This window comes from Marmota monax, unplaced genomic scaffold (assembly GCF_021218885.2).
Source record: "Marmota monax isolate L192 unplaced genomic scaffold, Marmota_monax_Labrador192_F-V1.1 WCK01_AAM20220418_F8-fsc00167, whole genome shotgun sequence".
Taxonomy (NCBI): domain Eukaryota; kingdom Metazoa; phylum Chordata; class Mammalia; order Rodentia; family Sciuridae; genus Marmota; species Marmota monax.
Genome location: NW_026694116.1, coordinates 1,982,902 through 2,009,553, shown reverse-complemented (window position 1 = coordinate 2,009,553; position 26,652 = coordinate 1,982,902). Strand labels below are relative to the sequence as shown.

The 26,652-nt window shown below is 55.0% G+C and overlaps 1 protein-coding gene and 1 long non-coding RNA gene across 2 annotated transcripts; one reads left to right on the top strand and one right to left on the bottom strand.

Annotated features, from left to right (window-relative positions):
* Positions 1-1,966: 1,966 nt before the first annotated feature.
* On the bottom strand, positions 1,967-14,363 carry LOC124107403 (uncharacterized). Its single transcript, XR_006856379.2, has 3 exons — positions 14,249-14,363; positions 3,052-3,119; positions 1,967-2,454 (listed from the first exon to the last, which is right to left on the bottom strand). It is a non-coding gene; the product is annotated as an uncharacterized LOC124107403 (long non-coding RNA).
* On the top strand, positions 11,375-14,159 carry Lcn9 (lipocalin 9). The gene is made up of 7 exons (XM_046465342.2): positions 11,375-11,525; positions 11,872-12,008; positions 12,263-12,336; positions 12,743-12,853; positions 13,064-13,165; positions 13,273-13,315; positions 13,840-14,159. Exons 1-6 carry the CDS (start codon positions 11,430-11,432, stop codon positions 13,293-13,295), a joined length of 543 nt encoding a protein of 180 aa, XP_046321298.1. The 5' UTR covers positions 11,375-11,429; the 3' UTR covers positions 13,296-13,315; positions 13,840-14,159.
* Positions 14,364-26,652: the final 12,289 nt, after the last annotated feature.

Sequence of the window (26,652 nt, the reverse complement as noted above, 5' to 3'; positions counted from 1 at the left end):
AGAAAATGGAAGATTTTCTTACTGAAAAAATCTGGACACTAGTTTCTCGTGGCTGGCGGAGCAACTGCCTCAAACGCGGGCCTCAAGCCAACTCGCGGATTCCCTTGTGGCTTGGCACCCGGAGATCTAAGAGGAAGGTCCCCCGGGGGACAGGCTCCTGAGAATCCTGCGTGGGGTGAGCAGTCTCTCCAGCTGAGCGCCGGGCTGGAGTGATGCTGTGAGTAGCTCTGCTCTCCAGTGCTGCCGAGCTCGCGTCCGCTGGTGCAGGAGCCACCTACGTGTCTCCGTCTCTGATGCACCTGCTGCTGGATGCCTGGCTCCCACTTGGGCCACGCACCCCCTCGCTGCCTCTGCCCCTCGCTGTGCCCAGCCTGGGCCTCTTCCTGAGGGTCTGGGGGCCGCTCCTTCCTATGGAGGCCAGGCACAAGGGGCGCCCCCAGGCCCCACTGCATGGCTCTGGGCACCTAAGCCCCTCCAGCCCCAGCCTGGCTCCACAGAGGGGGCAGGGGCAGCACCTTCTGGCCAGCGGAGCTCTTGCCTGTATTTTCCGCTCTGGTTTGGAAGGTGCTCCCCACTCGGACAGGAACTTACCCCAGAGTCCTCCGTTAATGGTATCACCAGGGTGGGCACGTAATCCTGCTGTGGTATTGAGAAGTGGGGATTAGATTTGGGGTCATTAGGGTGGAGCCCCAACACTGAATCCTGGTGGCTTTTTTTTTTAATTGGGTCTCACTATACTGCCCAGGCTGGCTTGAACTTGAATTCCTTGGCTCAAGCAATTCTCCTGCTTCAGTTTCCTGAATGGCTTAGGACATGTCACCATGCCTGGTTCCTGGCGCCTTTATAAGAAAGGAAGAGACCACAAGACACACACACACTCACACACACACACACACTCACACACACATGTGCTCCCTATCTCATGTCTGTGCTGCTTTGGGACTGACAGCAAGAAGACCATCACCAGCTGCAGCCCCTAGATTTTGCACCTCCAGAACAATGTGCCAGAATAAACCTCATTTCCTTATAAAGTTAGCTACCTTGGACATTTTGTTATAGTAACAACAACTGACTAATACATTATCTGCCCTGTTTCTCAGTGAATACCCCTGAAACCAGGCGTGGTGGTGTATCCACGCCATTCAGGAAACTGAGGCAGGAGAATTGCTTGAGCCCAGGAGTTCAAGTTCAAGTTCAAGGCTGCCATGGCCTCACTGCCCTATTAGCATGTGTTTGTGCTTATGTCAAGTGTCAGGAGCAGCAATTGAATTATGGGTCTCAAATTATTCTGTGACATAGGCCATGCCCCTCTGGAGAATTCTCCAAGCAAGGCTTTGATGGAGATAGCCCAGTTGCTATGGTGATGCCCCGTTCAAAGGGAGATTCTGTGCGAGCCTCAGAGTTTTATCAGTTCTTAACCTCGAGTTCAAATGCCACCTACCTGGGGGGTAGGGAGTTCTGGGCTCAAACTGCTAATTGGGCTGCAGAGACTTTTATCCTTCACTCTGAGTGCTTTGAAGACACTTTCTCACAATGAATCCTTTTGATGTTTGAACCCCCAGAATAAACGTGCAGAGCTGCCAGTCCCCCTCATCAGAGGCTGCTGAACCCCCGGGGTCTGGCTCTTCCTCTGTTTGTCTTTCCGTGCTCCCCCTCACAGCCCCATCCAGTAGCCCTGAATAACCTGTGGTGCAGGTTGCAGCAGGAGAGAACACAGACGTGCTTAGGGAACGTTAATAATTCCATTGTACGGAGCCCTCCATCCAAGAATGTGGGTGTTTCTCCTTTTATTTAATTTTTTCTTTACAAATTTTCTTTTGGGGTCTTTAGAAAGATCATCGTTTACTTTGTACAGACCTGTCTCATTTTAGCGTGATCACTACCACTATATCGCATCACACGACTAAACCAGTCAGGGTCACTCCACGTGAATTTGGGGACTCAATAAAGACACAGACACAGAAAGTACCTTTTCTTTGGGTTCAGTGACGGCTCCTCAGCCACAGCTGCCACGAGGCGGGCAAGAAAGACAGCGAGGAGCCACACTGAACCCTTTTATTGGGGAGAGGCCACTCAAATGAGAGAAGGGGTCAGGGGTCAGGGGGTTGAGTCCAGCTTCCTGATGTCTGCTGTCAGCGGTTGACTGACACCTGGGGAGGCGACGCCCATCTCATGAGCTGTGTGGGGATCAAGGCAGGGCGCGCGAAAAGACCAGAGCGAGGCTCTAACAGAGGGCCCACGTCGGGTCTGTCCACCCTGTGCCCTCAGTGCCCACAGTTCACACACAGCCCAGGGCGGCTGGCCACACCTCCACTCTCGCATCGCTCAGGGCTAAGGGCGCTCGGGTCCTGTGTGGCAGCTCCCCACTTATTCCCCCTTTCCTAATAAGTGAAGGCAATTGGGGAATTCTATCTTCCAGTCACTGGATTCTTGGTCCAAGGTTGTCTTGACCTCCTATTGAAACCAAAGGACGTATCATTTCAATAACATACCCATCGAATATTTCCGCAGATTTAGGGTCAGAGTCATTCAAATAACTTTGGAAGATCCAGGTTATTAGTATTCCTCTGCCAAACACTCATTAGAAGATTCTTGATCTTTTCCCAATTTTCATTGGCAAGCATTGTGCTTGGCCATTGAAACACAGGCATTTTTATTTGGCATTTAACCCTTTCCACAAACCACAGAGCAGAGGCTCATTCGCAGTATTCATCCCAGTGGTTTCTAAGATTTTAACGTAGTTCCAATCTTTCCCTCAGCACTTATCTGATGATGAAGGGGCTTAGAAGTAATTTAAGTCAAATTATTGAAAAACCCATATGTTGTAAGTTTTAAAAAATAGCCACAAAGGCTGTATTGTAGGAACCATGAATAATATTTTAAGTAGTCACTTCAAGGATCCCAAGACCAAGAGCTGGCCCAGGTCTGGTTAATGGCACGCGCCTGTTTCAAGGCCTGAATGTCAGCCTCAGCAGGCCGGCTGGCCATAGGACACAGGGTCAGTGTCCTTTTTCTCTACCATAACTAGTGATAAGATTAGGCAAGTCGTACCTTTTATAGGTTACAGGATATGTATCCATCCTTCCTCTCAATTCTCACATTTAAGGAGTCTTTTAGGTCTGTCAGGAAGGTAAAAAGGCAAAAGTCAAACATCAGAACATCCTTTGGGGTGCCATCTCGCTGAGGATCAAGGTTTCTAGGAGTGATGGCATCCTCGTGATTCTAGGAGACCAGCCTAAGATCTATCCACTAGACCCCTTATGGCAGGGCATACGCACGACCCACCACCCAGAAAAGGTGTCGCCTTCTATTGTAGAAGGATCAGGGCTGTGATACACTGGTGGATAGTTCAGGTAAATACCTGGCCTGCGGGAAATTCTATTTCAGCAATCTCTCTGTTTTGACGATTGTCCAGATACATAGTCTTAATCTCTAAGGACCAGCATGACCGGCTGGTTGAGGTTTCTCAGAAGATACTCCCCGACAGCCTGTTCACCACAGGATCCACATCGAGGTGCAGCTGACCACTACAACCAGTACAATTAGTCCAGTTTCATGGGTGGACTTAGTCCTCACTGCAAGGCACTTTAAAGGTGGACCTGAGAAATGTTCGTGATTTTTGGTGACCTGTCAAGCCCGTGAAGCTGCATGGCTGTGAACTCTGCAGCTGGAAATCCACCGTGCTGTGTCCACCTCCCCACGATGACCAGCTGAAACTCTACCTTCTGAAATTTGACTTAACTTACTAAATCATGTTCAGCAGCAGTAAGACTCTCAGTATCACGATTAAGAAAAAATGTTAAAATATTTTGTAAGACCTACTATGTGCCTGTGGGGTCCTGTTTTTCCCCCTTTTTATTTAATAAAATTGAGTAAAGGCCTGAAGTAAGCCATAGCATCATAAGCTTAAGTTATAGATAATAGTACACGTATTTGAATAATAAGAAAAGATTTACTGTCTTTAGTTGGTCCTGAATTTTGACAGAAGTTATTTAAAAGGACCATGGTAAACAGAAACTTAGCCTTTACTGAATGCATGACTTGATTTTTACTTTAACAGAATTACCAAAAATGAAGAATACAATAAGTTGTATATAAAAATTTATATTTTGAAATTAGCTCTAGATTAACTTAAATAATTATCTTAATTTGGAATGAAGTGAGAGAAAGAGTTTATAACTTGGGAGTGGTGGTCTTTAGTAGGGGCATGAGAAACATATAGACATCTGTCCAAAATAGGAAGTACATATGTTAAATAAGCCTAGAGAAGATGTTTTGGTTTTTTTACCATTAATAAAGAATGAACTAGAGAAGTGAATATTCTTTTATCTACAAATTCATGAAAAACTGTCATTATTGTTATCAAACTTAGTGTTGACCTAAGTAGGGGGAGTTAGTATCTCAAATATTAATGGGCAAAGACAAGTCAACAGTGTGGTTTAAGACAGTGATCTAATTTAAAATTTTATGACATCGAGCTACAATGACATTTTGAGGGGTTTATGTCAAAATAATCTTTGTGTATAAAGAAACAGCTGCACAAACATCCTTAACAACTCCACTCAATGTAGCAAAATTAGCTCCAGCACCATGCATAATCCATGACTTTACTAATTTTAAAAATATCAACGTATGTAGGGCATCACCTTATATTATTAAAGTTGAGAAAAGGTCTATCATGCTAAATTTTTTATTGAAATAAGCTATCAGCTGTTGAGCTGATTTATTTATGGCTGTCTGTCTAATATTTTAGGGGTAACTATTTTTAGAGTCATTTTTCTCAGTGATAAACTGTTGACAAGGGTTCAAAGTAAGACCCTGTTTTAATGTTTAGAGGCTTTCAAAACCTGATTATAATTTAGAAAAGGAGTAAACTTGTTAACAAGGAAGTTTATTTTTCTTGGGGTGAGATTAGCATTTCAATCTCTTTCTGTCTGTATGTCTGTCTTCCTTCCTTTGGTCTCCAATCAACTATGGTGTAACATTTAAACTTGTCTAGGACTGTGTTGACCTTTGCCAATCCCAGGGAATGTCTAGGGCTAACTGGATGATAAACCCAACTTTGAAAATGGGTGGCCCCCTAGAAGCTTAAGGTGCTGCACTGTCTTTTTGAGTCTCTCTATGAAAATAGGATTTTTTAAAGGCTTACTAAAATTCCTTTTTAGGCATTTTGTTTATGTGCTGGATATCTGTTTGGGGAAGTTGTCTGTGCTCCAGACAGATAACCAGGACATGGTTAAGATAAATCTCCCTTAAAACTGTTTTTAAGATGGCCCTCTATTTTAAGGTTTAGCTAAGTAACAGCACATCTCTCTAGATAAGGTTAGACATCTGGCATAAATTTTGAAATATTACAATATATGAATTTGGATCTCTCAAAAACCTCCCTGAGTTTGTTCTGATCTGTATTAAGTTTGAGAAGTCCCCTTTGATCTTTGTTTCCAGTAGGTAATTTTTAAGGCCTTCTCTGTTAATAGTAAATGAGGCTAGATATAAAATTGAGACATTTTTTATTAATCATTGTGATTTTATAGTACATAGACTAGCTGATCCATTTTGATGTTACCTGCAAATGGACAATTTAAGAAGAACCCTCAATCCCTTCCTGAGAGAAAGTCTCAAAATATCTCTATACCTCAGAATATTATCTTTTAAATAGGTATCTCTTGTCTTTTTAAAAAATATGATTAAGGCCGCTTCCCAGTGTAGGGAGTAGTATATAAACCTTATCATATTTTTTTATGGATAATATGTCCAGTCAGAGAACTTAGATAATACAAAAAATTTCCAACAAAGTTTGTAGATTTTATTGTTCAAAACTAATGTATGATTTTAATTTGGAGAGCTCAAGTTCTAATAAAATGCTCTCCCAAATCCTACAAGTATCCAACAACAGAAGTAATATGTAAGAATCAACAGGAATCACTACTGGCATCTTTGAATCAATCAAATTTAGTCTCCAAGAAGAAGTGTCAAATTGAAATTTAAGTCAGCATTTCAAAATATTTATTATTTAATCAAAGAAGTAAATTAATTAACTAAAATTAATCCTTATCTTAAACATTAAGAATCACTAGGTAAATAAAGACCTTACTTGATGGAAACAAACTTAACATTTTAATAGGTCTTTATCATGTTGAAATATGGACCCAATCTTGGTTTATATTAGTATAATAAAATCAGGGAATGGAGTCTGAAATATCCTAGAATTAATCAGTTCAGATTGTTATAGTCAGTCCAGTTATACATACATTTGTTTTCCAATTATTTTAACTTTCTATATCATCAGTCTAGATAATGATATAAGGATTTCCTTATTTAGGAAAATTTTTTTATCATTAAAATCTAGGCAATAAAGACCTTGTTTTACCCAAAGATAATTTCTTTGTTCTTCTTAGATCTCCAATGTGTGCTTGCTCTCTGTGGAAGTATTTTCCTCTCCTTTTGGAATTTCTTTTGGTTATACTTTGGAACAATTTCTGTAAATCTTAGAATCTAAACAAATTATTGTACCTTAATAAGAAGAAATATCTCAATGAAAAATATCATTAAAGCCCTTAGACATTTCTGTAGACAGAATCATATCTGTTTATCATCTAATAAAGTTTATACAATAATTTGAGAATTAGAGATTACTTGATGGTTGTATTTTCTTGAAAGCAAAATTCTTATAGTAAAACACATTTATCTTAATTTTTTAATATTTGTATTTTAGTTGTAGATGGACACAATACCTTTATTTTATTTATTTATTTTTATGTGGTGCTAGGCAAGTGCTCTACTGCTGAGCCCCAACCCCAGCGCTATCTTAAATGTTTTAAACTATAAAAGGCAGAGCATCAGATAAATGCATGTATAAGAAATATAAATTCTGTGTTTTCTGTTGAAGGAAAACAATTAGAAGCAAATAGACACATATTAATTAAATAAATAGACATATGTGTTAATTATTTTATGAATTACTGATCATAGATTATTTAAATAACTGGAAAAATATGTATTAAGAATAAAGGTATAGCTCTAATTATGTCGACCTTATGAAACTACATAGTTCTTAAACTATTTGGATCCATTTCAACTTATTTTAACTATGGGTGTACCCTTAATTTAGTTAAAATAAGAACCCAGCCAATACATTTATTATTTTTTTTTGTATTTGTATAGTTACAAATGAAAACAAGGATTTTTTCGGTCATCACGGGAACATTGTGACAAACTGTCTCCGGCTTTTGTTCCTGTGATGAGCAAAATGCATCCTCATAAGCTCCAAAAGGAAGACAGGAGGAGCCCTGTCTCTCTGGCGGTCGCGACACGGCCTCTGCAGCTGTGGAGAAAAGATGAGGCTGCCCAGCTCGAGAACAGTCGGGCTCAGGCTGCCCGCAGGCGCTCGCGGAAGGGATCTTTGGCTGGTACCGGCAGTGGACATCTCCTGCAAGACGAGGGCCACAGCCCCGGGGCCAGCCACGCGGGGGCGGGGCCAAAAGCCCCGTTTGAGTGACAGGGAAAGGGACAACGCGGGAGGCGGGACTTTTCTGCCATTTGGTCCCCGCCGTGTGCCCGGTGAACTCCTAGGTGTAGAGCCTCGGGGAGAACCCCGATGTTGGCCGTCCCTTTGCATGTCCACTCCACATCTCCGTGCGACCACGTGGCCGGGCACCTCGCCGGTGCCCCGGGTCGCCGAGGTCGGGTGGAGGTTCACAGTGGGAACCTGAAGCCAGGCGCCAGGCGGTTACGACGGAGAGGAAGCAAGAGTGGCGCTGGTGGCCCCGCAGCCCGGGCTCGCCCCGGGGCATAGGACACCGAGCAGCTGCACTGTGTGGGTGTCCCGCCAGTTTTTCGGGGCGGGCGTTGCCCGCTGGGCTGTCCAGCTGGGGTCGCAAACCAGCAATTTGTCCTTTCCCTGTCAGCATCTCCATGGGAGCCGCGCGGTGGGCCTGCACCGATGGCCAGGCCAGGGTCCGCAGTCCTCCGCGCTAGCGTGGGCAGTCCGCCGGTGGTCCCAGGGTGACAGCAGCGCCCCTGCCGCTGTAAATGGCCGTTCTCGCAGGTGCCCGTATTGCTTGGGATTGCAGGGGATGTGATGGCCAGGTTCGTGACCCTGCGAGTCCCCTGAACGGTGGCGTCTTGGAAGTTTCTGGGGCAGATGCTCGCGGCTCCCAGCTGTTATTCGGTCCCAGAACGTCCCCAGGTGTGGGATTCTGCTCCATCTGGTTGTTGTTCTCACTTGGAAACCCTCGGGGGCAGCGCCGCGCGGGTGCTCCCGGGGTGCCCTGCTGGAGCCCCGCGTCCAGGGCGGTGGCCCTGCCTGTGCTCCTGCAAGCCGCTGCTACCTGTGTTTCCACCTCCTGCTCCGTGAGCTCCAGAGCCAGGGTCAGTGGGCAGCACTCTGTCAGGGAAAGGACCCGCTCCCTGCACCCTCCTCCCCCAGAGCGCCCCTCCTGCAGCATCTTGAATTTGAAAAATGGGCCCCTCAGCAGAGGCTGGCTCAAGGGTTTGGCTACCAAGGTTTCCAAGGGGCAGAATTAGCTGGCGGTTCCACAAGGGACAGCAGCCAAACCCTGCATCTGCCCCAAAACAGCAGAAAAACGAAATTTGCTTCTCTAGAAGTAGAAAAAATCCCCCATATCAATCTTACCATAAGAAATCTTTGCCTTTGCTCTCTCGCTCTCCAAGCGCAGATCCCTGACATATAACTCAAAAAAAAAAAAAAAACTTTACCTAATATTTCAAAATATAAGAATTCACAAAAACAATCAGAAAAAATCCACAAAGCGCTTTTCCCATGGGAGAGGACTGAACTTAGCAACATACCCTCTATCAATCATCTTAATTTCTGTGGTACTTGCAATTTTCTAATTCCTCATTTTTATGTCTATTTATGGTCCCCAGAATTGCAAAAAATAAAATTCTTGCTGTCTCTAAAAACAAAAATTTCCAGATATTATAAGTTTAAGGTCACTGACTTTCTTTTGTCTAATTATCACCCTTTTACAAATGAATCCACAATAATTTTTAAATCTATGCACACTATCACTACTGGAAAGAAAAAAAACAAACCACCAGTTCTCAAAATTCACATTGGAGTCCCTGTTCAGGCGCCAATTGTTGTGTCACACGTCTAAACCAGTCAAGGGTCACTCCAAGTGAATTTTGGGACTAAATAAAAACACAGAAAGTACCTTTTCTTTGGGTTCAGTGACCTCTCCTCAGCCACAGCTCCCACAAGGGGGGCAAGGCAGGCAAGACAGCGAGGAGCACATGCTGAACCCTTTTACTGGGGAAAAGCCATTCAAATGAGGCAAGGGGTCGTTTCAGGGGGTTGAGTCTAACTTCAGGATGTCTTGCTGTCAGCAGGTTGACTGACACCTATGAAGGCCACGCCCATCTCGTGTGCTATGTGGGATCATAGGCAGAGTGAGCAAAGGGACGCATTCATAGCCCGCCCAAACAGAGGGACAACACGGGGTCTGTCCACCCTGTGCGCTCAGTGCTCACAGTTCACACCCACACAGCCCAGGGCGGCTGGCCACATCTCCACACTCTCATCACTCAGGCTAAGGGCGCTCGGTTCCTGTGGGCAGCTCCCGATCCACTACAGGTCAGATCTTGTTCTTGCCTTTCCAGCAGCTCGGGCTGGCCCATCCAAAGGATTCTGATTCCACGTGTTCTCTTTGCAGCCAGCGGCCCCCGCAGCCACCTTAGTGGACCGATCCCTCGCAGGCAGCAAAGCACTCTGCAGTCAGTGTGGCCCCTCTTTTCATCCGCGTCTCTCACATCTCTGTATCTCAGCAGCTCCCTAGAACATGCCAGAGAAGGCAGCAGCTGCACCCTCCTGCCTGTCCCTGACTCAGGGCACGGCCAGTGTCTCCAGCGGGGACTGGCCTTCACCAAGTGAAGACCAGCATGACACTGGGCAGCCCCCGGTGTGGACGTGGTGTCTTGGAGAGAAGTGCAGGCCCCCTTCTTCAACTGCTAGCCAGGAATTACACGGGGGTGCCTTCCAGGGTTGGGTGTCCTCACGCCAGGTGGGAATCCCACTGGCACTGGGTGTTGCCACTCCCTGGCCAGGACAGGCCACCCAGACCTCCCGGTCCCAGAGACTCCTCAGATTTCCTAAGGATAGGAATCAGAACTGTGCCAGCCTGGAGAAGGACACCAGAGACTTCCCAGAAGGAGGGGCATGTTCCAAGTCTTGCAGGGGCCTGGAGTGCCACATTGACCCCAATCCTGAGCTGCCTCCACCTCTGCTTCTGGACTGAGGCAGACTCAGGGATGCCCGTGCGAGGGGTCAGAGCAGCTGGGCATGACAGGTGGGCCTGGCAGAAGGCCTCAAAGGAGCCAGCACAACCCTACAAGGGGAAGGGCTCCTGGACGCCATGTTCCTGGCCCAGCCCCCATCACAGAGACCCCAGGTGCCAACCCACAGCCACCTCGACCCTCTGCAGCGGCCTCTCCAGTCTGTCTGGAGCTGACTTCCCCCAAGACCCAGAAGCCACAGGGAGGAGGAGCTGCCCGCCACCTGGCCTGGGTGGGGAGAGACACTTCTGCCACTCGTTGTCAGCAGAGATTCTCTGCCCATCTGAACACCATTTCTTAAATCTCTTCTTTTAAAAAGTGGTAGGAAGTTGTGGAGAAGAGCGTGGCCTCTTGGAAGGGACGGCCGACCTCCTGGAAGCTCTTTCCTAGGTAGGAAGCCCAGGGCCCGCCTGTCTGGGAAAAGTGATTCCCCTCCAGCCCCTGGCCGGCCGACCCCCGTTGCCCACCTGGGAGGGAAGGGGTCTGCAGTCCCCAGAGCTGCCACAACCTTGCAAAGCAGGGCCGGGCCAGCAGCTCATACAGGCCCCAGGACCCACATGGGCCCATGCCCAGGTGGCAGACCTAGCTTTATGTGAGTGGCAGCCTGTGGGCAGCTCCTCTGTGTCTCTGGAGGGTCGGCTCTTCCCGGTCCTTCGCTGCCTGGCCCAGCTTTGATCTCATGTGGGAGCCGGGACCTCCCCCACTACCTGCCACCAGCACACCTTGTGCCCGGATGCTCCCGACACCCGCAGGCTGAGCAGATGCTGCAGACATGCCAGGAGATGCTTATCTTCACCTCTTGCCATCCCCTGCCAGGAAGGGCACAGGCTGGAGGCCAAGCCCCATCTGGGCCCCTGACCCTCGCACCCAGTCTCCACAGCCTGGCCTGCTCCTGACTCCCTCTGTCACTTCCTTTCTGACCCAGCTGGACACCAGTTCAAGCAGATTCCAACGTCAGCTCAGGTCAGGTCATGAGCAGTCAAGGGCAGCAGCCACAGGGGACTTTAAACTGCATTCCCACGGGCACAGGATGTTGTGGACAGGCAGAGACCAGGTCATCCCACAGGGTCTGGAAACCACAGGGCAGAAGCAGGCATAAAGGGCAGGCACAGCCGAGGCACCCACCAGGAAGGATGGCCCTGCTCTTGCTGGTCCTGGGGCTGAGCTTGGCTGGGGCGCAGAAGTTCAACCCCCTGGCTGTCGTGGATAAGAACTACAACATGGCCAGGGTGGGGACAGGCCAGGCTTCTGGGGCATTTTCTCTCCTCAACTTGGGGTCTTTGACCTATGACAGCGTGGTTCTGCCATGGGAGGCCCTCTCCTCCCCAGCTGGACAGAAGCCAAAGGGCCAGGGGGGACCTGGGAGGGCAGAGAGGACCTGGGAGGTTAAAGGGGACCCTGGGGAGCAGAGGAGACTTGGGAGGTCAGAGGGAACCCTGGAAGGACAGAGGGGGCCTGGGAGGTCAGAGGGGACCTTGGGAGGGAGAGGACCCCTAGTTGCAGCTGACACCTATAACTGGCACCGAGGAGCCCCATGGCATCCAGGGCTCCCCATCGTCACACCTTTCCCTCCAGATTTCAGGGGTCTGGTACTCTATTTCCATGGCCTCAAACAACCTGTCGCGGATTAAAGAAGACGGAGACCTGAGGATCTTCATTCGGAATATTGAACACTTAAAAAACGGCAGCCTCAAGTTCAATTTCCGCTTCATGTGAGTGTTGCTGGACAAAGGGGACTGCACCCCTCCCACTGGCATCCGGACTCACACTCACACTCTGGGCCCACCCTCGGGGAGGGATCCTGAGACACGAGAGAGGAGCGGTGCCTGGTGATGGCCCTCTCTGTGGACCCAGCTGAGACCCCCGGCGGGACTGGGGCGTGAAGCCTATGCCTCAGGGCAGATACTTCCTGCCATAGACCCTGGGGCTGGGGCCCCACTCCAAGCGTCACCCCGCTCCTTTCCAGGGTGCAGGGTGAGTGTGTGGGCGTGAGCATGGTCTGCCAGAAGACGAACAAGAACGGAGAGTACTCCATCTCCTGTGAGTGCGGGCAGGGTTCTTCCTGGTCTGACAGCCAGGGGTCCTTCTGCCCGGCCTTGCCCTGTTTCTGGTGACCACCGACTTAAGGCACTTTATGAGATCCCTGATACCCTGACCCCAAAGCAAGAGGACCTAGCCTGGCTCCAACTCAGGGGCTCCCAGACCAGCTCCTCTTGGGAAGCCACGGGCTCAGGCCCACCGGGGGGCTGGGGTGGATGGAGAGGGGGCCAAGGCGCCCTGCTGCCCACACTGCCACACAGGGGACCCATCTGAGCCGCTCCTGTGCTCCCACTCCCCCTCCCTCTTGGTGGTTGAGGGCTACCACACACAGTGACCCCGCATTGGTCCAGGACCTGGGGGGCGTGGGGCGTGGCGGTGGGCTGTGCTGAGTGGCATCTCCACACAGACGAGGGGGAGAACAAGGTGCTGGTCTCGGAGACGGACTACAAGATGTATGTCATCTTCGACATGCAGAACATCCGCAATGGGACCGAGACCCGCGTGCTGGCGCTCTACGGTACCCCAGCCCCAGCTGTCCTGCTCTGAGACAGGTGCCACCCTGGGCGGGTGGGGGTCTTCCAAGAACCCCAAGTCTGAGAGGAGGGTGAGTGGGGGCTTCAATATCCCTCACCCACCTGCTGGCACGAGCCCCTCTTGCTGGTCAGCAATGCAGCCCTGCCCAGGCCCTCCAGGCCCTCCCCAGACATGGTCCCAAACCTGTCCTCAGGGCGGATCTCAAAGCTGAGCCACAACTTCCAACACAGATTTGAAAGAGTCTGCAGAAAGTACAGACTGAGTTCCAAAAACATCATGGACCTGACCCAAGAAGGTAGGGCTCCTGCTTCAGGCCAGCGCAGGCTGCCTGGCCCAACGGCCCAAGGGCTCGGGGTCTGGGGGGAGGCCCAGCGAGCCAACCAGGGGCCTTTGTCTCCCCAGATCACTGCTACTCCAAGAGGTAGAGCACCCAGCCAGGCCCTCGGTGCGTGAGCTTCCTGGGTGCAGGACGGGCAGCTCAGGGTGGCAATGGAAGCGGATGGGGTTGCCTTGGGGCTGATGTCAGAGGGCAGGGTCCCAGCCCAGAAGGACTGCCAGCACCATCCCTTGAGACCCGTCCTCAGCCACCTGCTGGGGTCTCCTGCAGAAGTAAGGGAGCGTGGAGCGCCTGGTGCAGGAGCAGATCACTGCTGGAGCCAGGCTCATGGGACGTGGGACCTGGGCAGAAAAGAACCCCATGCTGTAGGAGTGTCCTGGGCTTCTGGGCAGAAAAGTGGGGTTTACTCTCTCATAGCTCTGCAGCCAGGAACTCGGGGGTCCAAGACTCGCAGGGCCACTCTCCCCCGGGGCTCCACGGGACCCTTCCACCTCCTCCAGCTGCTGATGGCTCCATGTCCCTCCGCTGTGGCAGCATTGCTCCAGCCTCCTTGTCTGTGTCCCTTCTCCCCTCTCATCAGCACCTGCTAGGTTTAGGGCCCACCCAGTAATTAAGGCAGGTCTCATCTCCAGACCCAAATGGACCGCTGCATGGAGCCCCTTTCCAGATGAGTCCCAGCCGGGGTCTGGGCATCTCTCCTGGAGGCCACCATTCAGCCTCCCGAGTCCCTTCTCAGGAACGAGCCATGGTCCCACAAGATCACCCTCCAAGTCCTCCTTCCCTTCCCAGAGGCCACCCCCATTGGACCCCCACATCAGCTCAGCCTGCGAGTCCTTGAGGTTTCAAGGACCCTGTCCTGCAGGGCCTCGCAGCCAGGAGGAGTGGGGCTGGCAGCCCAGGGAGAGGGCTGACCCATGTAGGCACAGAGGCCCTCCCCGCTGTGTGGTGGTGAATAAAGAGGCAGCAGCCCAACCGCTGTCCTGTGGGTCCCAGGTGATTGTCTGTTGGCCCTGCTGGGAGCAAACACTGTCCCCTACTCACCCACCACCAGTGTCCCCGCAGCTCCGTTCACAGGCACCAATCATGGGACGCGGCCTGAGGTCCCTCAACAGGTGCAGCTGAGCAAACTCTGTCCATCTGCACCGTCCTTAGCCACGGGGAGGATCAATGCGCATGTGCCTGGGGATCCCGTGGGGGAGGCGGGGGCGGATCAGGTTTCCAGCCTTCAGCGGCAGAGCTGCCCAGAATGCTAAGTGTGCAAAGGGACGCCCGCGGGCACCAGGTGGCTGTGCACTCTGTGCCCATGGTGGCTGCACACCTGCACATGGGACAGGGCACAGAACTACATCCAAGCACACAGAAACATACACTCAAAAACACAACCCCACACTCACACCAACACACACATACACCTACTCCCACACTCCCCACAGCCAGGCATGGTCACACGCACCATGCTCACAGGCTCACACTCATGCAGGAGTAGTCACACACATAACCACTCTATAGTCACACACACTCACAAAACACACAAAGACACATGTTCTCACACTTTCACACTCACAGGCAGACCGTCACATTTGCAGGCATACACTTGCTCCCACAGCCTCACACCTCTCTCCACCTCACACACATACATGCTGACATGTACACAGACTCACCAACTTGTGCAGAAACTCAGAGAAACACACACTAACATCACAAGTATTCACACATATTCTCTCAGGTACACATACAAACACCTTCACTCACACACACACGCACATACATATTCACAGTCAGGTGGAGTCCCTCACATATGCATGTTCACATTCATGCTGACATGCACGTGCACATACACTCAGGAGCATACAAAAAATCACAGCCTCGCCCACTCTCACACTCACTCTCACACACCCTTTCCCACTCTCACACTCACACCCTACCCACTCCTACACTCACTCACAGCTTTGCTCACTCTCACACTTTCACATTCATTCTCTCACACTCATTCTCACACACCCTGCCCACTCTCACACTATCACACTCACTCTCACACAGCCTTGCCCACTCTCACACTCACTCTCACACACCCTGCCCACTCTCACTCCTCTCACATAGCCTTCCCACTCTCACACTTACTCTCACACACCCTGCCCACTCTCACACTCCTCTCAACACCCTGCCCACTCTCACACTCCTCACACTCTCACACTCACTCTCACACACCCTGCCCACTCTCATACTCTCTCACATACCCTGTCCACTCTCACACTCCTCTCACACTCACACTCATCTCACACACCCTGCCCACTCTCACACTCCTCTCACACTCACTCTCATACACTCTCACACCCTGCCCACTCTCACACTCATTCTCACACACCCTGCCCACTCTCATACTCTCTCACATACCCTGTCCACTCTCACACTCCTCTCACACTCACACTCATCTCACACACCCTGCCCACTCTCACACTCCTCTCACACTCACTCTCATACACTGTCACACCCTGCCCACTCTCACACTCACTCACACAGCCTTGCCCACTCTCACACTCATTGTCACACACCCTGCCCACTCTCACACTCCCTCTCACACTCTCACACACCCTGCCCACTCTCACACTCCTCTCACACACCCTGCCAACTCTCACTCTCACACTCATTCTCACACACCCTGCCCACTCTCACACTCCCTCTCACACTCTCACACACCCTGCCCACTCTCACACTCCTCTCACACTCCCTCTCACACTCTCACACACCCTGCCCACTCTCACACTCCTCTCACACTCACTTTCTCACACCCTGCCCACTCTCACACTCATCTCACCCTGCAGTGCACAGGCAACAGCACCCTGTCCATGCAGGCAGCATCCATGTCACACAAGGGTGGCGTCCTTAGCTGGGCACACGGCCAGTGACCTGGGAGGCCAGCGTGGGCCCTGGAACTTGGCTGTGGTCTTCCTCGCGACTGCATGAGTATCTCGGTCCTCTCCAAATAAAAGCTGAAATGAAAGCTCTTGGCCTCTGAGCCCCGGAGAGGCCCACGGAAGCCTGCCAGCCTCTGTCCCTCGGTCCTGGGCAGTCCCCCATCTCTGCAGCCCACCTGGAAGTCAGGGTCCCCCCAGAGTCCCCAGGCCCTACTGGGTGGTGGATGGTGGGGCAGCCTGGAGGGCAAGGAGTGGCTCCCTGACCAGAGCACCTCAGTATGAGGAGCAGCTGGCCCCACCCCAAGTCCCTTTGGAGGGAGTCAGGGGGTTGGACCACCTGGGTGGTCAGGCCCAGGGTTCTATGGTGGACGCAGGGGTCACTCAGTACCCACACTGCCCAACACATCCCAGCACCAGCACCTGCTGGTGAAGGAGCCAGGTGTGGGTGCTTCAGGACTAGGGTCCAGACACCCACCCCCCCCTTCCCTTAGGCACTGCGGGGTCAGAGGCTGGCAGAGCTCATCCCCAAAGCAACCTGCCAGGTGGGCAGGGTGGGAGGGGCTGGCTGTCCCACAGGCCTCTCTGGTTTCCAGCTTCCCATCCATTCCTGGTCCAGCCCACTGAGCCACACAAGGGACACACAGGAAGCTGCCCACATGCCCAGCACCTGTGGTGGGCAAAGTCGGCACTGGGGAGCAGCGCCCAGCAGGACGCACCCAAGATGAGATGGGAACAGCCCTGAAGAGGCGCAGGACAAGTGCTGGGGGACGGGGCCACCACTGACCAGACCCCTGGCCCGGCGGCAGACACAGCGCCTGCTTAAGGGGCTGCCGGCCACGGAGAGTCACCTGTCCCAACACCAGCAGGTGTGCCCGTGTGTCCACTGCCTGCAGCCACGCCGCGCTCAGCCTCCAACAGGGACTTCGGGTTCTGCCACTGTCTTCTGTCTCCCTTTGCTCTTCGGTCTGGAGACAGCTCGGACACCCAGATGCACATACAGATACTAGCACCTGTCCCTCGCGGTCACACTTATGTTGCCCGCACAGCTCTTCCAGCTCCCTCCGCTTCTGCCTTCCTGACCTGGCCACAGGTGCTCCGGCAGGTGCTCCTCCACTGACTGCAGTGCCAGGATGGAGCCAGGGCCCCCCAGGCTCCAGCACTCCTGGGTGGACAGCAGCGCCCAGGTCAGGGGCGCACTCCGGGTGTCCTGCCCACTGCTCTGCAGCGCCCGGTCTCACCTGCCACACCTCTAGCCATTCCTCTAGGGTGGGCATTTGGGGTGCCCAGATCCCCCCAAGCAACATCCCACTTTCAGGCCTGAGGGTCTTGCCAGAAACTTCCAAGTGACTCCCCCTGGCCCTGCCCCCCACTTCAGGAGGAGACCTAACCTCACTGTAAGAGGAGACCACTGCCCTGAGTCCCGGGCTCTGTGCCCAGGCAGGCAGCAGCCTGGGGCTCCCACTGGGTCACCCGCAGCTTCCTCCCCTCACCGCCTGTCCCCACCCCTCACCGCCTGTCCCCACGCCTTGCCATTTTGCATTTGTGTTCTTCTTGTTGACTTTGAGCTGTGTTGGCCATCAACCCACTTCTGCCTGCCCAAGAGCACCAGCCGTCCGCCCCTCGGCTCCGGCCTTCCGCCTGGTTACCCTCGTCTGTCACAGGAAACTTAACCTCTAAGTTCCTACCTGCCCCGGGCTGTTTGTGCCTGTTGGGGAAGTCCTGGCTCCAGGGCTGGCTGCACCTTTCCTGTGCCACCCTGCAGGTAGCCTGACACTACCCCTCCCTGGACTCCCAGCCACTCACCAGCTCTGTGACCTGGCCACCTCCATGTCTGTTCCTCACCCACGAGGCCTGGGAGACCCGAGCCTCTGCTCCTGAGGATGACGCTGTGAGGACCAGGCCAGGGCCTGTGGGTATGTACTGAGTGCCGTGGGCGAGTGCTTGTCCAGGGAGCGCTGGCTTAGATTGGCACTGCCATGCTGGTGGGGGGGACAGTCACGTCACTCCAGTAAACATGGGTTCACAGGGCAGGTGTCTCCCTGGCCGTCACTGTGCTCTCCTCAGCCCCCAGAGTCTGCTGCACAAATGCTCCCGATGAAATAATCCATAAGGAGGGTCCCCACGCGGAGTCAGGAGTGAGGACCAGGGTCAGGGCTCTGCTCTGAATCCAGATGCTGACCCATTAGAGCCTTCTGTGTTGTCCTTAAAGGTCAACATTCAAAACCAGAACGTACCTGACAGGGCCGTGTGTGGACTATGGATGGAGGTGACCTTGCCATTGTCCTGGGGGAAAGGACATGGGCATAGGAGGCCAGGAGGCTGCACTGGGAGGGTCCTGGTCAGCCAAGTTCACAGGAACCCAGGCCCCTCTCAGAAAGAGCAGGGGACAGAGTGGGAGGAGAGGCTTCTATGTTGGCAGTGGGAGGAGCCCTGGGCTAGCCACCCAGAGCGTGGGCAGACCCGCTGGGCCCCACATACAGGACCAGGACGCCGGGCGTGGTGGGCATGTACTGTCATGGCCTCCTGCTGCTCTGCCCTCCTGAGGACCAGGGCCAGCACCCCTCACCTGCAGATCTGGGTGGGGAGTGTCAAACCTGGGGCCAAGGAAGCCCAGGACGAGGCTCTCAAATAACCTGCTCTCTGATCCCGGAAGGCCTGAGGGACTCATCTGGGCAGGTGACCCCAGAGAACTCCGCGGGTGCCAGAGTAGGTTGGCAGCATAACAGAGCCCTGGGCTCTGCCCCCGGCCTTCTTCCACTTGCTCCCTGCATTCAGCTGGGCAAGGGCAGAGTCCAGGAGAAGCCCACAGGGGAGGGCTCCCAGGAGGTGGCCCCACTGCAGGGTCTGTGAGGGACTGCGGCCGGGCAGACGGGACGGCCTTGGGAATGCTGCAGCACTGTCCCTGGAGGGTCTGGCAGAGGGGACAGGCCCTGAGGTCACAGGAGTCAGGACCAGATGTAAGGTGCAGAGCTGGGCTGACAGCTGTGGGCACATCACATGGCAAGGCCCCCGTGTCCAGCACCCCGACACCTGTGGGTGGAGGCCTGGACGGTGTCCTGGGGGCAAGGCCTGGGTCTTGCCAGACTCAGCAAGCAGCCCCAGGATGCCGGCCGTGAGAGCATGGCTTCAACCTCTGCTGCACCCCGACATCCCTCCTGGGCCCAAATGCCCCTTTCCGACTTTCTACCTGGAGGACGGCCACCCTGCTGCAGGATGAGTGCCTCCTACCAACCACAGCCGAGAGGACGCTGTTTCCAAACAAGGCCCCGTCCTGAGGTTCTGGGGTTGGGATGCCCGCCACGTGCTCCTTGGGTATGTGGGCGACCCTAGCAGACTTCAGTCCTGCTAGGCCAGCCAGGAGGGCAGCTTCCTGGGCACACAGGGCTCATAACACCTGGGGGACGCCAGGACCAATCCCAGGACCCCTCTGTCCACGGCTTGTGTCCACCTAATTATGTCCCAATCGTTGTGCAATGCAGAGGGTACCCCAATGTGACCCTGATACCACTCAGGCCCCAAGCTGGCTGGGTCCCAGCGGCTGTTGATTCTGGAAACGGGCTCTGTGGGGACAAGCCAGTGCCGGCGTCCAAAGCAGCAGAGAAGCCAAGAGACAATGGCTGGCTGACATTTTGGAGGATTACTGCCCCCCACCCGGAGAAAAGCCCTTCCTGGTGACCTCACCAGGCACCCTGACCACAAGCTATATAGATGGCATCCTGGGGAAAGTCCCCAACTGCCACCAAACCCAGACAGAGCACGCAGTAAGGATGCAGCCCCTCTTGCTTATCACAGGCCCAGGACCAGGCCTCCAAGGAGGAGGAGGCAGACCCCTCAGAGGTAAGGGGCAGAGGGCAGGCAGGGCTCCCAGGAGGCACAGCAGGACAGGGCTGGAGGACAGTGTCACAGGGAGCATCTGGACAGAGTGGAGGCAGCACAGAGCCCTGGAGAGCACCCACAGGCTGCCCCTCCTGAACACCTTCAGGCTGCAGAACCCTAAGACGGAATCTCTGCCTGGGCCTGACGTACCCCGTGCACCATGTCCCCTGGTTGTCCTGAGGGCCTGGGACCCACCAGCCTGCTCAGTGCCTCAGGGGGCTCCTGCACAGGTCTGGCCCCATGCTGACCATGGATAGGGGGTAGCTTCCGGGGAGGAAGGAGGCCCCGCCCCTCAGCCTCCCTGCTTGCCGCCCACAGGTCTCTGGGCCCTGGCACATGGCAGCCCTGGCCTCCAACGACACGGCCCTTATCCAGCCTCGCAGGTCCTTCAGGGTTCGTCAAGGCTCTGGACATAACAGACGGCAACCTTCATGCAGTTCTCCTTGTGCCGTGAGTCCAGCGTGGACACCTGGGGGGCGGGGGGACTGACCTGCCCTCTCTCAGCTGCTGTCCCCTGACACTTGCCACAGTCACTGTAGGCTGCCCATGGGCTCAGGTCACCTCAGGGCTTCCCACAAGGCTGGGCACTCACAGGTGTGTGCAGGAGCAAGTGTATCTGTCATCGCCCCTCCCTAGGGTGACCTGTTAGGGTGACCATAGCACCCAGTTTCCAGGGGAGGCAGGAGCCTACATGGGAGGCCGACACGTCCCAAGGCCAGGGGACTGAGGGGGCCAAGCGCAGACAGGCACCACGGCAGCGTGGTCCCACAGTGGGAAGCCCGGGGATGCCCCTGCCCGACTGCAGGAGGATCAGCAGTGCCAGCTCATGACCCTGGTGGCCTTCAAGACCCATGGGGAGAACCAGTTCAGCCTCGAGTGTGAGTGTGAGTGTTCGCCTGCGGCATGGCCTGGAGACGCAGGGCTTGGGCTTGCAGGCATGGCTTGCACTAGGCATCCCTGGGCAGGCAGCTCTGGGCCAATGCCCACTGGGCACTGACAGCCACTCTCAGGGGGCAGAGGAGGTCCCTGTGCCTGGCCCCACCACACCTCCTGCCCCTGGGGCCCCAAAGGGCCTGGCGCTAGCCCTAAGCAGAGGCGGTAGGGGCTCGGCTGCAGGGGTGGACAGGTGTGCCTCCCGGGGCCCATGCCCCCAAACCTGTGTGAGTCCTGGCCTTCACAGACTGGGGACACACACACTTTACCTGGTGAAGGTGAAGCCCCAGGACTATCTGATCCTCTTCCTAATCAATGAGCACCGAGGGTCAGCGCAGCCTGGCGGCCAGCCCAGGAAGGGCCTCCTGAGGGAGGAGGCAGGCGGACGAGCAGGGGACTGGTCCCCTCCCAGTGAGCAGGCCCAAGGGTCTCTGCTTCCAGGGGCCAATCAAGGCAGGTTTGTTTTCTCCTAGACAGCGGGCGGCAAACTCCCCCACGGGGCCAGTCGGTATTTTGGATTCCGCAGTCAACGTTCTCCTCCCGTCTGGGCCTCTCCCTCCCCACCCAGGGGCAGACACAGCTCTCTCCTTTCTTCACCACAGATGGAAACTGCCCACCTAGATGGGCGCCCTCCCCTGGTCCGAGAGCACAACGCCTGAGCCTCCCCCGTGGCCCAGCCTCCCCCGTGGCCCCTGCCCCAGGCCTGTCAGAGGAGCCAGTTGGGAGGCTCCCTCCATGTCCTGTCCTGCCATATTGCCCCCGTCGCCAGCAGGGGAGGCTCCCAGAGTCCCTCTCCTCCCAGTGCAGGAGCTCCCTGCAAAGTGGGGGATCCAGGACAACTTTGGGAGCATCTCGAGGACCTGGGCTGCCTCGGGCAGCAGATCCAGCCACTGCAACTCTCAGGCAAGGCCGTACCCTCCCTGCCCTGCTTGGCTCCCTGCCCTCCAGTGGCCTGCCTGATAGCCAGGGGCAGCTGGGGTAGGGCCAGGCCTGGGCTGATCCAGGCCACTCTGTCCCCTCAGACCACTGCCAGAGCTCAGACTCTAGGACTGCCACACCAGCGATGGTGGGTGACGCCTAGCCCTCCAGAGGACCCAGGCATCCTGTCCCTGGAGTGGGGAGGGAGCCAAGACTGGGCACCGGGGGAGGCATGGGACTCGCGGGGACTTCTGCTAGCCCACCCCTTCTAAGCCTCCAGGAAGCCCACCACGAACACCTCTCCTGTGCAGCCCCTGCCCACAGAGGGGCCTGCAGCGGGCCGCGAGGCGCCCAGGGGCCCATGTCTGCAGACGGTCCCTCCGCACCAGCCTGTAGGGCCCAACCCCTCCCCGTCCCTGCTTCTCGGCCCTGGCCCTTCCTTGCTCAATAAAGGATTTTCATCCAAGGTGACTCTGAATCTGTCAGACTGCAGGGGACATTTCTTCTCATCTGCAGAAACAGGTACAGGGAAAGAGGGAGCGTCTTCCCCAGTCCAGGCACCTGACGGGAGCAGCTGGGCCCTCCCCAGAGTTGTTAGTCTTCACCAAGTGATGAGTGCACAGTGACGAGTTCCCACTTCACAGGCAAACTCGTGTCAATTAGGACTCTTCAGCTCAAAATACAGAAAACCTTACACAGACACACAACAGATGTGATTTAGTGGCTGTCACGTCTGAAAGGTGCTGAGGTGACCACCTGCAGGCACAGGTGGATCCAGGCACAGGTATATCTCTTTCCAGCCATGTCTCTGCCAGTCTCGGCCTCTCTTCTCCACGGTGCAGCCAACATTCTTGGGCTTTGCCTACGGTGGTGAACTCGCTGGGTCAGGCCCTCCCAACACCAGCTGAAGCTCTTGCTGCCACTCAGTGACCTGGCCTGTATCCCATGTCCTTCCTGGAGCCAGAGGGGAGGCAGCTAAGAGGGACAGAGGGTGGCTCTCAAGAGAATCAGGTCTGTGAACTGAGGGGTGAGTGGATACACAGGGGACTGGTTCCCCCCAGGACACCTTGGGCTCTGGACCCTTCCAGGCCACGACCCCTTCGCCGAGGCCTCCTCCCCCCAAACACCCAGCCCTCTGGGGGCCGACCCAGAGCCCAGGTCACAGGGCTGGGTGCTGGTGGCCCTGCCGCACTGGGGCTGAACAAAGTCCAGCAGAGGGAACTGCAGCCAGGTCAGAACGCTGTCCGCCCCGCCCTGCAGACAGCCCTGTGGGGAGAACCAGAGGGCAGAGGGCACGGACCTTCCTGTGGGGTTGCACCACACAGCACCTGGAGATGCTTCTGGAAGATCTAGGTAGATGGCACTCACAGGGAGCCAGGGCTTTGTGCAGCCTTGCGGACAGTCCCCCACACCACTGTCCTCAAAGCCACCTGGGAGGCAGTAAAGGCCAGGATGAGCAACTGGCCCCATTACAAACCAGCAACTCACCAGGGGAGTGCCTGAAGAGACACACACAGGCTCCCGGGCATGCAGAGGAGGCTAATTAACGCAGCAGCGGCATGCCAAATCTCACCCACCCGACTGGCCGCATTGGGGCTATCCAACCTCCTTCCCATCCTCAAATCACTGACAACATGACAGCTATTGAGTTGGACACACACACCTCTTTGAGCCAGAAACTCCACTTTGGACAAACTGTCCTGTGGAATTGCCCCATCTGTGGTGACAGAGGAGACTGCAGGCACCACAGTTGGCCAGGACTCCGGACCCAGCAGACCCAGGCAGAACAGGGTCACCCACCACAGTGCCACCCAGCAGGCACAGATGAGTGACCTCCCTCCCAAGGAACCAAGGCAGAGGAGCAGCAGCCCAAGGCCCCCACAGGCCAGCACTGGCCCTTGTCCCTTCCCTGTCCTTGAAGCCACCTCCTGTGCTCACAGGAGTGCCCCTTTTGCAATGAGGAGCAGCCTGGTTCTAGAATGGCAAAGACCAACTAACCAAGACCTCTAAACGACACTTGTAATTGTCTTCTGTCGACAGATCAAAGTAAATGAAAACCAAAACAGGGACATGAGAGAAAGGACGGGCCTCGGCTGGGCGACACTCATGGGTCCACAGCAGATTCTAGCACCAGGAAGCCCACAGGGAGACACAGGATGAAGCAGGGAAGAGGACAGCACTGGAGGAAGTGGGAGGAGCGGGAACCATGCTGGCCAGAGCAGACTGGGACCTCGGGGACGTTATGGAGACGGCGTGAGGGTGCCCACCGCAGTGTGAATGGCTGTGCTTCTACAGAGGCTAAGGAAGCCAGCGTGGAGGTGCGTCCTGCAGTCCCGGCGGCTCAGGGGCCCGAGCTGGGAGGGTCACTAGACCCAGGAGATCAGGGCCAGCTGGGGCAGCACATGAGCCCGTGTCGGAAGAGGGGAAATAAAGTTCAGACTAATTTTTATGCTACATGTATTCTACCATAATTTTTAAAAACTGGGAGACAAACTAAGCAGATCACACCAGGAGGGATAACAAACAGTGGCCATCTACCACAAGACCCAGACTACAGCACACACAAAAGGACACTCACCATGCCCTGGTCATGGTCCTTGTCCCCTCCAGCGATGGTCAGCCCAGCCATGCAGAGCAGCTGAGGCTGAGAGGGGAGGACCTGCCACAGACAAAGGCTGGAGACCTGACAGCCAGCCACCGGTGGACTTGCACCCTGAGCTCTGGGAGCATTGTCCAGGGAAGGACCAAGGGTGTGGGGATGAGGCCAGCCAGGAGCACCTCTGACCCTCCTCCCTGCTGCAGACCAAAGACCAAGCCAGAAACAGGAAGGGAGCCTCATCCGGCAGGACCAGGCACCCCCAGCAGGTCAGGAAGGGGACCACCCTTGGGCACCAGTGCAGCTTGGGTGACTTGGGAGAGAAGCCAGACCCCTGTGCACCTGCTGGGGGCAGTAGTGGAGAAGTGCTGGGACAGCTCCCACCTGTTCACCCAAGGAGCACTCAGCGCCCCGCTGGGATGGATAAAGGGGGGGCCGAGAGGCTCTGCCCCAGCTTGAGAGTCAGGCAGGAGGGGCCCCAATAAACAGAAAACCCAGCAGTGGGCCAAGGACTGCCCATGGCAACCAGGCTCAGACCAACTCACCCCAGCCGGCAGCCGGGGACAGTATCCCTGGGCTGGAAAGCCTCCTAGATTGGAGCAGGTAACATGGCCTCCTAGAGACTTGGACAACAGTCAACCCAGGGCCACAGCAGCTGCAGCTCCCTCTACGGCTGCGTTCCTGACAAGTACCCAGCCAACCAAGAAACGTCCCCACGTCTGACACTGCCCCCCTCACACCTGCCTGCCGAGCTGCCAGAGTCTCTGCAGCATCTGGGGCCTTGACTCCTTTGGGTTGACCACCCTGAAGTCAGCACGCTGGGCTGAGACCCAGGAGCCTGCCGGGCACCCCCAGGACTCCACTGGGGGCATTTCCAGACCCAAAGGCTCCTTGCTTCCTGCAAACCCTAAGAGTCCACAGCCCAGCAGGCAGGCTGCTCGCGGAAGTGGGTGTGTGCCGCTGAGCACCTGCTGCAGACACGGGGAGCTGCACGCCTACTCACGCACATGCACGTGCACACACACACACACACAGACGCACACGTGCACACAGACGCACACGATCTCCTTGTTTCTTCCTTGTGGTTGACTTGGGAACCCCAGGTAATGGGGCAATCCAGGACCTGACGAAGCTCAAGGTCACGTCCACAGGGCCCAAGGGCTGGGGCTGGGCTCTCTGGGCACCATGACAGCTCGGGTTGGAGCCGGGGGAGCTGGAGCCAAGATGCGAAGGGGCATGGGCAGCAGTGGCCATGGAGGACGCTCCAGGTTGGAGGGTTCGGGAGGTGCTGCCCTTGCCAGGGTCCTCCTGGGCTGACATCAAGACGAGCGCAGGGCCACGCTGCCTGGCTCCAGGGCCCCCCTCGGCCAGCATCTCCAGCTCCCGCTGCGGCCGCTTCTGTGTCCAGCCTCTTGGCCTCCCTCTTCTAAGGGTGCTTGGGATGGCGTTTGGCCTGGGGCTGAGCCAGGGTGACGGCCCCATCTCAGGTCCTGAAGCCCCCACATCTACAAACCCCTGCCCCAAGCTGACACTCACAGGCCACATGACAGGTGCGGGACCTTGGGGGTCGTGGCCCATGGGAGTGGAAAGGCAGATTTTCCCCTGAGGAACGTCCCTGAGGAGGAACAACACCCTGTAATCATAAAGGGGGGGGGGGGGCTTTCCAAGAAGAAGGAAAAGCCACAATGAGTGTCAGGTGTGGGAAAAAGCTACTCTCAGATGAGGGCCAGGTGGACGCGGTCACACCCACGGCCCGTGTTGGTGCCTCTCTACTGTGGTGGCCTCCTGGGGTCGTGCTACCAACCAACCACAGACTCAGAGGCTCAAACAAGAAAAATCTACTCCTGCACAGTCCTACGGGCTAGGAGCCTGAAATCAGCTGAAGCCCAGGGGACGGCAAGCCTGCCGAGGCCAGGGAGGCCCTGCCTGCTCCAGGTCCTGGTGGCGCAGGGACTGAACCCAGGAGTGCTCTGCCACGGAGCCACATCCCCAGCCATTTTTATAATTTATGTTTTGAAACAGGGTCTCGTAAGTTGCCCAGGCTGGCCTCAAACTTACAATGCTTCTCCTGGACCCTCAAGTCTCTGGGATTACAGGTGTGCACCCCCGGGCCCACATCCGGGACACCATCCTTAAGTCCCTCCCTGCCCTATGTCCATAGCACCTGCTCCCTCCGAGTGTCCAAACTCCCTCTGCCCCCAGCTATG

Bases quoted from the DNA above. Each gene is read 5' to 3' on its own strand.
- Lcn9 (XM_046465342.2), top strand. From the start codon at position 11,430: ATGGCCCTGCTCTTGCTGGTCCTGGGGCTGAGCTTGGCTGGGGCGCAG. The intron at 11,526-11,871 runs GTGGGGACAGGC...CTTTCCCTCCAG, and splicing joins AGAACTACAACATGGCCAGG to ATTTCAGGGGTCTGGTACTC. The intron at 12,009-12,262 runs GTGAGTGTTGCT...GCTCCTTTCCAG, and splicing joins AAGTTCAATTTCCGCTTCAT to GGTGCAGGGTGAGTGTGTGG.